Source organism: Antechinus flavipes, chromosome 2 (genome assembly GCF_016432865.1).
Source record: "Antechinus flavipes isolate AdamAnt ecotype Samford, QLD, Australia chromosome 2, AdamAnt_v2, whole genome shotgun sequence".
Lineage (NCBI taxonomy): Eukaryota > Metazoa > Chordata > Mammalia > Dasyuromorphia > Dasyuridae > Antechinus > Antechinus flavipes.
Window position 1 is genome coordinate 472,127,944 of NC_067399.1, and position 12,112 is coordinate 472,140,055.

The 12,112-nt window shown below is 33.4% G+C and overlaps 1 protein-coding gene across 1 annotated transcript in view; it reads right to left on the minus strand.

The window, feature by feature from the left end:
• Nucleotides 1-3,477: 3,477 nt before the first annotated feature.
• The window catches only part of LOC127550608 (zinc finger protein 501-like), a 30,925-nt gene continuing 22,290 nt past the window's right edge, over nucleotides 3,478-12,112 (minus strand). The window contains exon 5 of the mRNA XM_051979702.1: nucleotides 3,478-7,897. Within this exon, the coding sequence (XP_051835662.1) occupies nucleotides 6,750-7,897 (1,148 nt within the window). The 3' untranslated portion in view covers nucleotides 3,478-6,749. The remainder of the gene's footprint in view (nucleotides 7,898-12,112) is intronic.

Below are 12,112 nucleotides of genomic sequence, written 5' to 3' on the forward strand. Positions count from 1 at the left end.
TGAAGGAGAAAAGGGAAAATAGATACATTAATGAAGTATTTTTGGTGTGGCAAACTGATCAAACCATTTTGGAGAACAAACTGGAACAATAATCAAAGGATTCTAAACCTTCATTTCCATTTTGCTGTGATCCAACAACATCACTACTTGATCCCCAAAGAGATCAAAGGAAAGGACAAGGACCTATATGTACCAAAATGTTTTTTCAGCTCTTTTGGTGGTAGCAAAGAATTAGAAATTGAGGGGATGGTAATCAATTAGGGAATGACTGAACAAGATAGATCATGTAATTTTGATGGAGTACTATTGTGTAATAAGAAATTATGAGGAAGTTGGTTTTAGAAAAATATGGCAAGACCTATATGAATAAGGCAAAATGAAGTGAGAAAATCTGGAAGATCATTGTGCACAATAACAGCAGTGTTGTAAGGATGATCAGCCATGAAAGACTTGGCTACTTTGACAATACAATGATCCAAAAATTTCAATGGACTCATGATAAAAAATGCAACCACCTCCAGAGAGAAAAATTGATGAATTGAAATCAAATTGAAGTATAATTTTGTTACTTTGTTTTTCTTGTTTTCTAAAAAGAAATACAGCCAATATGGAAGTGTTTTGCATGATTTCACATGTATAATTGATATATTATTTGCTTTTTCAGTTGATAGGAAAGGAATAGGAGAGGAGAAAATCTGGAACTTAAAATTTAAAATGAAAAGAATTCTAAAAGATAAGTTAATACATTTTTAAAAATGAGTGGGGTATATTGAGATACATTCTCAAGTATTTGGCTTTCCCAGTTGTATTTTATAGTTGTTATTAGTTTACATTAGAAAATCAAAATACTGAAAGATGTGACAAAACTGGGACAAATGCATCTCAAGTATAATTTATGTAAAAATAATCACTCATATATACACAACCTGGGACTTTCTCAGGGAAGAGCGCTACCTTCTTTCCATCTTGTGCCTCCAAAATACAGGATCTAGGCTGCAAATCTACTCTGTACTTAATGTTAGTGCTAATTTTGCTGACAATTCCTTTTCCTACTGCCTGTGGGCTTCTAGCTCACCTGATTTATAGTCCTGGAGCAAAAATCATTTAATGACGTTTGTTATTGGATTTCTTTATCATAATATAGTTTCATAGGACCTTCAGAATTTTGCTGAAATAATAAAAGTTTATTATTTCTATAATAAATATTATGTAATATTTATATAGAGCTTTAAAGGTTCCAAAGTACTTTATATATATTCTCTCATTTGAAGCTCACAACCACCTTAGGAGGTTGAGGTTATTGTCCCCATTTTAAAATTGAGAAAATTGAGGCACCCAAATATTAAGTGACTTCTCTAGGGTTACACAGCTAAAGTATCTGAAGCAGTATTCAAACTGCTTCAGTTCTGCCAAACACTACCTTCAGAGTTCTATGTACTATACCACCTAGTTTCCTAGCTGAATAATATGTGGGAGCTGATTGGTCTTCTTTCCAATTCCTTAAGTAATCTTCCTTTTCTGGTTATAAATTTTCTGGATATCATATTTTATATTTTCAGTTTTTTCTTGGAGATTGTAAAAACGATGGGATATTGAGAGATGTGTGGTAGGACTTAGTGGAGCCAAGATCCTCCTCAAACACTCCAACTGGTCTTAGAATTATACTACCCTAAAAAAGTTTAAAATATGATCTTTAAGAATATGACATTGCATCCCTACTTTCCCACCTTACTCTAACTCTACAAAGTGACCCTTTGAGTCCTTCAGAAATCCTGGGATAGAAAAGCTAGGTTATGTCAAGGGCTGAGCACAGGAGTAGATATAATGCATACAATACCTGGAAGCTTCAGGAAGGTCCAGTACTCCCTGTTCAAACCTAAACCCTAGGAAGAGAAACTGGCCAGTATGGCTGTTCCCAACAGGATCCAGGACTACACTCTTTTTTTTTTAATTTAAATTTTATTTTATTTAATAATAACTTTGTATTGACAGAATCCATGCCAGGGTAATTTTTTACAACATTATCCCTTGCACTCCCTTATGTTTCGTTTTTTTCCCCTCCCTTCCTCCACTCCCCCCCCCCCCAAAGATGGCAAGCAGCAGGACTACACTCTTGATCAGAACTGAATAGTACAAGATCCTAGCCCTTGCCTTCCTTGAAATGCATGATAGTAAGAGCACAGTCAGAGAGAGCAACCTTGGGGCATTGTGGGTAGATCTACGGAGACACAAATAGCCTCAGCCTTAGGTACAGAAGAAAGGCTTTAGACAAAATCTAGCTCAAGCAGCAGTTGAATTCCAGGATGGGAATAACTCTGGAACTCAGCAGCAGACAGGAAGGACCCTATATACAGCCATGGATTGGAAATCTTGTGCAAGAGGGAGTCCCTTGACAGAGCCCATCACCATTAGCATCAGGGGGCCTAAAGGGAGAGGCCTTGTTTGGGCCACTATTCTCAGGGCAAATCAGTTGCTATCCATGTCATTCAGTTGTAGAACTTGATCAAGGTCAGACTTCTCAACCTTAGATACTAAGATACTTAGATACTAAGGAGGATAAAATAAGCAAACCAAGAAATACCCAAACACCATGAAGCCATATTGTGGTTTGAGAGATTCTTGGGAAGTAAATCCCAAGGAGAATAGTAGCCTAATTGTAGATAAAAGTCCTAGCCATGAAAATTCAGGAATACCAAGGAAAATTAAAACATCCTGAAGAGAAATTCTAAGGAATAAAGAATAACTAAAAAGTTGATATTTTAAAACAATTGATAGAAGATTTCACTCAAAAACTCAATGTTCCCCAAATTAGAATAGGCCAAACAGAAGGAAATGCAAGAAAAATCTATATGTAAATATCTGTATATATACATTATATATAGTGAGATAATTTTCAGTCTTACATTTTATATTTGATTTTACTCTGATTTGATTTTGTAATTTTTTGCTTTATCCTCTTTAACAAACTTGAAACCTCTTTTCCATCTCTGGAAGTGAAGAAGTTCACATGTGCAAAGATTGAGTCTTCTTTCTTCTTGAAAGTACCAAGAGCTTAAACTTCCCTACAATCACTGTTTAAAAAAAACAAAACAAAACCAAAAAATCTCTGTTCTCAATAGTTCTATAAAATATTACCTCAGCATTTCCTACAAGGTTTGTGTGTAACCCTTGAGAAACTGGACTAATTGACCTTGTCCTATCTTTAGCAATTAAGGTGGTCTTATCTAATCTCCAGGTTCCAGCAAATCTGTATACTTGCACTCCTTTCAGTTACTTCAAGATGCAGGTAGGACCTATAAAATTCTCAAAAGGATTTCTTGGAAATAGAGAGAGGTAGCCTCTCTTCCTACAGGTGAGCTACACTCATTTTCTCTGATGTGCCAATTATTATTATTATCACATATCCCTGTGACACTGGTCAATAATCTTTCTGTTCTGCTTCTTTGTGCTAGGTTTATTAATTTGGGGTATTTTGGACAGAGGCAGTGCCATTTGACCCATCCTTTATTATCCAGGTTATATGACCCTCTTAATATCTTGCTTGGAAAATTGCCCTTCTGTTAAAAACATGGCAAAGAGAGAAAACTTAAGATTTATACTATCTATCTGAAAATTGTGATCAGAAGATAAAAAATCCTAAAATATAAAAATGAAAATATAAACTAAAATGAAATATAAATATAACATAATTACATATAATAAAACATTAAAAAAAACACTATTTGAAGAAATTATCAAGTTACACTAGAACTCTTGGCACCAGAAGACAAAAAGAAAAGAAAAGTAACCAGTGGGTTCCAAATTCTGGAAATGGTTGGAGTGCCTTAATGAGTCCTTTTCAACCCTGGACAACCAACTAAAAGATATATAAGAATAGGAACAACTCTTTTTTATGAAATGTTAAGGGAAGATATCCTAATTTGAAAATGCTAAACAAATTTTTGTATATGAATTTGATGGACTATTATTATGCAATAAGAAAATACATACTGTACAATTTCAGAAGAAATTTGGAAAGAGAATTTAGAAAGAGTAAAGTGAGCAGAATTGGAATAATTTATATAGTGATAACAAAGAAAAACAATGTGAAAATGTTCTCGTTGGTACAATGATAAATCACAAATCAGAAAAAAAAGATAAAATATTCTACTAATTTCCTACCAGAGAAGTAATGAACATGAAATGCAGAGAGAGTTATACATTTTTGGACACAGCCAATGCAGGAATTTGTTTTGTTGGACTACACTATATATAAAGTATTGGGAGCTTTATTGCTTTTTTCATATTTATTCAATATAGGTGGGAGAGGTAGTGGGACAATTATGTTTTTTAAAGAAAAAAATCAAACAACATTTATGCTATTGCACTTTTATTTCAACGTAATTTATTGTTGTACAGAAGTATTGCTCTGAATTAAAACAAAAGAATTAAAAAACAATTAAACTCAAAATGAAGAAGATAGGGGAAAAGCTTTTACTTAGTAGCCTATTATATTCCCTTGCCTCTTAAAAGGACCATATTACTTATGCATAGTATGTTTATGAACATATGGCTGAACACATTTTAATATAGCTTTGTTATTAAAAGGACAATTATTTCCATGGTTTAGAGAGCCAACACTTTGGATTTCTCTTTTGTATGCCTTCTCCAATGTATGTCTGATGAGGTGTCACTGAAGACTTTCACCATATTTGTTATGTTTATGAGTTTTTTTTCCAGTGTGTATTTATTAATAACAAATAAAGTATGTACTGGGGCTAAAGGTTTTGTCATATATAGTTTCACTCCTATTTGAACCTTATGACTAGGTAGAATAATAAGTTAATACTGAAAGCTTTGGCATTATTTTATATTCATAAGGCTTTTCTGCAACACGAATTCTCCAATGTTGAATAAAAGATGATATCAATGAAAACTTTCCCACATTTAATATTTTCTTGTGGTTTCTCTTTAACATAGTATACAGATTGAATAAGAACTGGATAAAAGATTATTTTTTTCATGAATATATTACATATACAGCTTTCTCTCTAGTATAACTTTTCTGCTGTATAATAATGTTTGCTATAGTTGTTAGCTTTTCCACATACTTTGCATTAATAGTGTCTAAAATAAGAATTTTCTGGTATAAGAAAATATAATTGGGTACTGAAGGCTTTTTCACATTGGTTCTGTCTATAGGACTTTTCTCCAGGATGTTTTCTATAATGCTCAACAAGGGATGATCTGTCATTAAAGGCACATATTTCTTCTGAAAGCCTTCTCATAGTCATTGCATTTATAGTTTCTCTCCCAAATGAATTTTTTGATGTTCAATGAGATTACCTATTTGAAGGCATTTCCACATTCATCACATTTTTCATTGTAATGTTAAATAAGTGTACTATTTTTGATGGCTTTGCTACATTAATTACATTCATAAAGCTTTTTTCCCACTGTGGATCCTCTGCTAATAAGGACTGATTATTAAAAAAAATGTTGCATATACTGCATTTATGAGAATTCTTTCAGTGTAGATTCTCAATTGCTGATTATGATGTGTTCTCTGCCTAAAGGCCTTCATATAGTCATTATATTGTTTTGTCTCCATTATTAATGCTCTGATGTGTAGTAAGGCATGAGCTTTCACTGAAGGCTTTTCATACAGTCATTTTTTCAGATGTTGAAGGAAGTATGAGCGGCTGTTAAAGACTTTGTTATATGCATTAAATTCATGCTTTTTCCTCCATAATAGGAATTCTCTGATGCTTACTTAGATTTAAGTATTAGAGTATTTCCCATATTCATTATATTCAGGACATTTCTAAGATGGACTTTTTGAAATTTGCCAAGGAATGTCACTTAAGATTTTGTTAAACTTGGTCATAGGAATTTTCTAAGTATATTTTGTCTGATGCTTCCTGAGAAAATAAAATATGACTAAATGCTATGGAACATATATCATATTTATGATTTCTAGTGTCAACTGTCTAATGCTAAAATTAAGTTGTACAAATTCTAGGTAAATGTCTTGCTATTTTCATTACATTTAAAGGGTTTTTCTATTGTATAAATTCATTGCCTTCATATATATGCCTCTGTTGATATAAAGATAATACAAGTTAGTGCTGAAATCTTTGCCATATTCATTACATTTACAGAGTTTCTTTTCAATAAGGAATCTTTCCTGTTGAATAAAGGGTGGTTTCTTAAAGAAATCTTGGAAATAATTCCACTCCCTATTCCTACCTATACAATTCTAGTATTAAGGACTACAAGTCAAATTCACTTAAAGTCATTAGTCTAATCAACAATTTCCCTAATCTTAGGTTCACATATTATTTTTGGTATTTTCTCAAAAAGTGATGCAAAAATGTCTAGTAGAAGCCCTGAACTATAAACTGAGGTAATTTTAAAAAACCACCCAGTAATTTTAAAATGCTTAATAGACAAATTAGTGTTAAATTAACCATTAAGCAAATTGATCATAAAAAAGAAGTTGTATGAATTTATGCAGAACCCCTTATAGAAACTAGGGAATATATTATCAATATACAGTGGAGAAAGGGATGGGAAAGAAGCAGCATATTTCTCATTCAAGTACATCAAAATTTTAACTGGTACTATTATAACCATAAGCTATTTGAATATGGGATAATTTCAAATGAAACTTTTTCATTTATTAAATTCCTAGAATTATACAGTGGTCTCTGATATCTGACCAAGGTTAAACTGTGTCTTTTAAAAACATTCCCAAACTGACTACATATTTAAAATTTTCCTCTCGTATGGGTTCTCTGATGTCGAGTAAGATGTACATGTAAGCTGAAGGCTTTTCCACACTCATTACATTCATAAGGTTTCTCACCAGTATGAGTTCTGTAATGTAGGGTAAGGTCTGCATGTCGAATGAAGCCTTTCCCACACTTACTACATTTATAGGGCTTTTCTCCAGTATGAATCCTTTCATGTTTGTTAAAGGATGATCTATCAGAAAATGCTTTTCTGCATTCATTACATTCATAGGGTTTCTCTCCAGTATGAATTCTCTGATGTTGAGTTAGGTTTGTACTATATCTAAAAGCTTTCCCACATTCACTACATTTATAAGGTTTCTCTCCAGTATGAATTCTCCCATGTTGAGTACATTCTGCCTTCTGACTAAAAGTTTTCTCACATTCACTACATTTATAGGGTTTCTCTCCAGTATGAATTCTTTGATGTTGAGTTAGCTGTGTACTCCATCTGAAAGCTTTCCCACATTCTTTGCATTCATAAGGTTTTTCTCCAGTGTGAATTCTTTTATGTCGATTAAGACCTGTCTTTTGGTTGAAAGCTTTTTCACATTCATTACATTTAAAAGGTTTCTCTCCAGAATGGATTCTCTGGTGTTGAATAAGGAGTGTGGTATTCCTGAAAGCTTTTTCACAGACATTACATTTGAAGGGTTTCTCATTGGTATGGACTCTAAAATGTTTTTTAAGGAGTGCACTCTTACTGAAAATTTTTCTACATTCAGCACATTCATAAGACTTCTTTGGTATACATACTTTCTGATTACTTATTAAATACGAATTACACTTAAAAGCTTTCCTACTTATATCATATTTATGGTATCTCTCTCTAGTGGGAATATTTTGCTCAATAACAAGAACTGAGTCCAGATTAAATTGATTATATTCAGAGTTTTTCTTCCCAGGTAGGATTTTATTTGGGGCAACTTTCATTTGTTTTAGATATTTCTCATATATTTCTTGTGGGATGCCAAATTGGTCTTCAGATCTCCAGTTGTCACCTGACTTAGAGTAACATATACTATCCCTTGTGAATCTTTCCATTTCTACCTTCTGAAATGATTCCTCTTCAGAAATGTTTTGCTTTGGAGTTAGCTTTCTGGTTTCAGTTCTGATTTCCCAGTCTAAAAGAAAGAAAAATGTAATTCTGTTTTGGTGCTTAAGTTATGAAAAAGAAAACGATTTAAGTGAGAACAGAAAAATGATCTGACAATCTTTAAATATACATTTGAAACCTGGAGAAAGAATGTTAAAGGGGAGGAAAGGGAAGTGATAAGTGCGTAATTTCTCCTCCTTATTCAATCCATATTTATTCCCTAGTGAAGATTCTGGTAGCTGCTATCTACCAATCTTCATGAAACTTACCTTCCTTCTTCAATGAGTTCAGTGTCTCCCTAGTTCAATCTTTCTCTCTTCCACAATTCCTACCCTGAAACTAGGGATCTTTGACATATACCCTTAGGCACTGTAACTTCCTGTTTCTTAAATTTACTCATTTTCCATGATTTATTCTTTAATTTCAACTCAGATACACAAATATATTCATACTCTTCATCTTGCCATTACCTAACAAGTGTTCTACAGTTATCCCTTCCACATTGTGACTTTCTCCATTGCAGTTTCAATACAGCATGGGTCAGCATAAGAAATTAAATGGGAATTTTTGGAGAGTTTTGCAGAAACCACAGATGATACCTGAAGGCCAACAGATAACACAGAAAAAAGTTAAGAAACCCAGAGATGCATAAAATATATGTATACTTTATACTATTACCCTATTTTATCTCTTTAATAATTCAGATTTCTTCTTTGGTAAGAGGGGAGAACTATAAAATTTTATGCTGATTTTCTAGATCATGAGGGCACTGTATCCCTAACCCACATATGGAAGGGATAACTTGTAATATTCTTCTCTAAAATGTAATGTTCTCTGTTGAGGTTTTCTTGGGGTCTCTGGGAGCAGCCTTCATTTCAGTTCAGTAATCACCACACAAGTATCCAGGAGTCCAAATCCTTTATTGTCTCTTTCAAAGTCTTGTCTCTTTTTCTGGGGCTTGGTTAGCTTTCTTTGAGGCCTTTCTTTCTCCTTAGTTCCATGGGCTTGAGCTCCTGCCTCCTTCTCTGCTCTCTCTATCTCTTCAAATGTCTCTGAATCCAAAGGTTTGTCTTTCAGCCTTCAGCCACCACAAAGATGGAAGATGGAATCAATGTGTCTCAGCCTCAGAGAGCTTCTAGTGAGCCTGCCTTTTTTGGCCCTGAGAGCTTCTTGCGTAAATGCTCCACATTGAGTATAAAATCATTATATCACTAAGAAACCATTATTTGTTGTAGGGTTAAACCAATGCTAAACTAGATTTAACCATTGTCTCCTCAATTCCACTTAGTACCTTGTTTCAAGTTTTGGCCCATAACATCTTATAGGATTAAATCAATCATACTGAACCATGCTAAATTAGATAACTATTGTCTCTATCAATTCCACTGACTTAGTACCTTGTAAGAATTCTTTGTTTCAAGTTCAGAGTTCTAGCCCATAACAATGACTGTATTTTCATGTACTCTGATCTTTTACCATTCTATTTTCCCCTCTCCCTCATGACCTTTCTGTTCTCTATCCTCATTCTGACTTCTAATCTCTATGTTCTTAAAATTCTTTCCCAGCTTTTCACCCCTATACAAGCTATATCTTCCTCTTTACCCCATCTTGACCCACTGGTGAACTTGTTCAACTCTATAGTATCCTCCTCTTCTCCTGAATCCTTTGCTTCCTTATTATCATTCCTATACTACTATGCCCTTGTCTAGGAATACTCCTGTCATCCTGTGCCTTTATTCTTATTCAAATACTGGAATGAATGAAGCTGAAGAAAATCACGTTGATAGGCTCCAATGGAAAATTATGTTACATAATCTGAACAGGGCCCTGTCTGCAAGAAGGAAATCATTTTATGTGTCCTTTCATATGAATCAGTTCATTTTTCCTTATTTAGAGCAACTTATTAGAGCAACTTTTCCAAACTTTTTCATCCTTCCTCAAATCTCACATACCTCTCCTCCTGATCTTATTTTCTCAATTGAGAAATTTGCCTCATGTTTTGCTGCAAAAATTAAGGCCATTTACCCAGAATTCCTCTTATTCCCTTGACTTCCTCATCTAACATCACTCAGATATCTTCTACCACTATCTTCTTCATCTATTTTACATGAAGAAGTGACCTTTTTGCCAAGGCAAATAACTCTACATGTACAAGTTGATCTTATTCCTTCCCATTTTTTTCCAGCATATTATCCCCTTTATTAATCTCTCTCTTACAATCTTTCCTATCTACTGGCTATTTTTCTGCTTCCTACAAACATGCCTATGTCTCTCTCATCCTGAAAAACTCTCAATTGATCTGTCCATATTTAATAGCTATTGTTTGATATTTCTCTTTATCTTTCAAGGAGAAACATTTTTGAGAAGTATGTCTACAATAGTTGCATCTTCTTTCTTTCCTTTCACTTTCTTCTTAATTGTAGTTTGGCTTCTGACCTCTCCATTGAAAATGTTCTCTTCAAAATTAACCAAAAATCTTTTAATTGCCAATTTATTGTAATACGGGAGCCACCTGCCAGTGCCTGCTGGAGATCTAACTCAGATCTGTAGAATGGATCTTTTCATGTGAGAAGTGGATGATGATACAAAGAGATTGAGAGGCAGTTGAGTTCTTTCACCTTTCTCCTCTTCCCTCTGACTCCAATTTATTTCATTCCCAATACACAAGGAACATCTGTTTCAGTAAAGGCTACTTTGCAACTCCTTCAAATTTTATGATTCACAGCTCTGGAGGTTCTTGGAGAATTGACCTGCCCCTTCACTTAGGTATGGTCCTTAACACCAATTCTGATGGCTTTTTCTGAATACACAATCTTGACCTCTCTGCCATATTACCAATCATTTTCTTTATTTTGATAGTTGCTTTTTTTCTACATTTTCATGAGATTGCTTTGTTTCTTCTACTTGTATGACTGTTTCTTCTAAGCTTTCTTTTATTTTCTTCTGGGTTGTGATCTCTGTGATTCATTCAATAATGAATTAACATTCATGTCTCATTCATGACTCAGTCCTGTATTTTCTTCTCTTATCCCTATGCACTATTTTGTTTGATTATCTAATCAGCTCCAATGGATTCAACTATCATCTCTACACAAATGTTTCTCAGATTTGTTTAACTAGCTATAACCTTTCTGATAACCTCCAATTTCTTTACCTCTAGAAGTTTATTGGAAATTTCAAATGATCTCCTATAGAAATCTTAAAAGTTAACATGTCCTAAATGGAATTCATTATTTTCTCCAAACCCTTCCCTTTTCCTATTTTCATCATTTCTGTTGAAGATACCACCATTCTTCCCTTTACCTAGGTTCACAACCTAGGAATCCTTCTCAATTCCTGCATCACTCTCAAACTGTATATCCACTTTCTTGCCATATACTGTTGATTCTACTTTCACAGTAGCTCTTGTATATGCTCTCTTCTCTCTTTAGATAGATATCACCTTGGTGTAGGCACTTATAACCTAATGCCTGGACTATTGTATTCTATTTTCCCAGGCCCATTTTATATTATTACCCTCCACAAACTTTATGCTGGAGTTAAACCAGACAATGCTTTCTCCAAACATCTTTTTCTATGATTTTCTGTCTCTGTTTTGACTCTACCTGGTTTAGTTATCAGCAACATATCTGTGTCATTAAAAGAATTTTGTAGGTATCCTCCTTTCCCTATTTTTCCAAATACTTTGCAAAGTATTGAAATTAATTATTCTTTAAATGTTTAGTAGAATTCACATGTAAATCCATCTGGCCTCGGACATTTTTTCTTAGGGAGTTGATTAAAAGTTTGTTCAATTTCTTTTTCTAAAATAGGACAATTTAATTTGGGGAATTATATTTTTGTAAATATTCCTCATTTCATTTAGAATATCAAATTTATTGGAATACAATTGGGCAAAATAACTCCTAATTACTGTTCTAATTTCCTCTTCATTGGTGGAAAGTTCATCCTTTTCATTGTTGGTGCTTACAATTTGATTTTCTTCTTTCCTTTTTCTAATCAAATTTATTAAGGTTTTATCTATTTTGTTGGTTTTTTTTCATAAAACCAACTCTTTTTTTATTAGTTCAATAGTTTTCTTACTTTCAATTTTATTACTCTCCCCTTGTATTTTCAGAATTTCAAATCTGGTTTTTAATTGAGGGGTTTAAATTTGTTCTTTTTCTAGCTTTTTTAGTTGCATTCCAATTCATTGATCTTCTCTCTATTTTATTTAAGTAAGCATCTGGAGACATAAAACTTG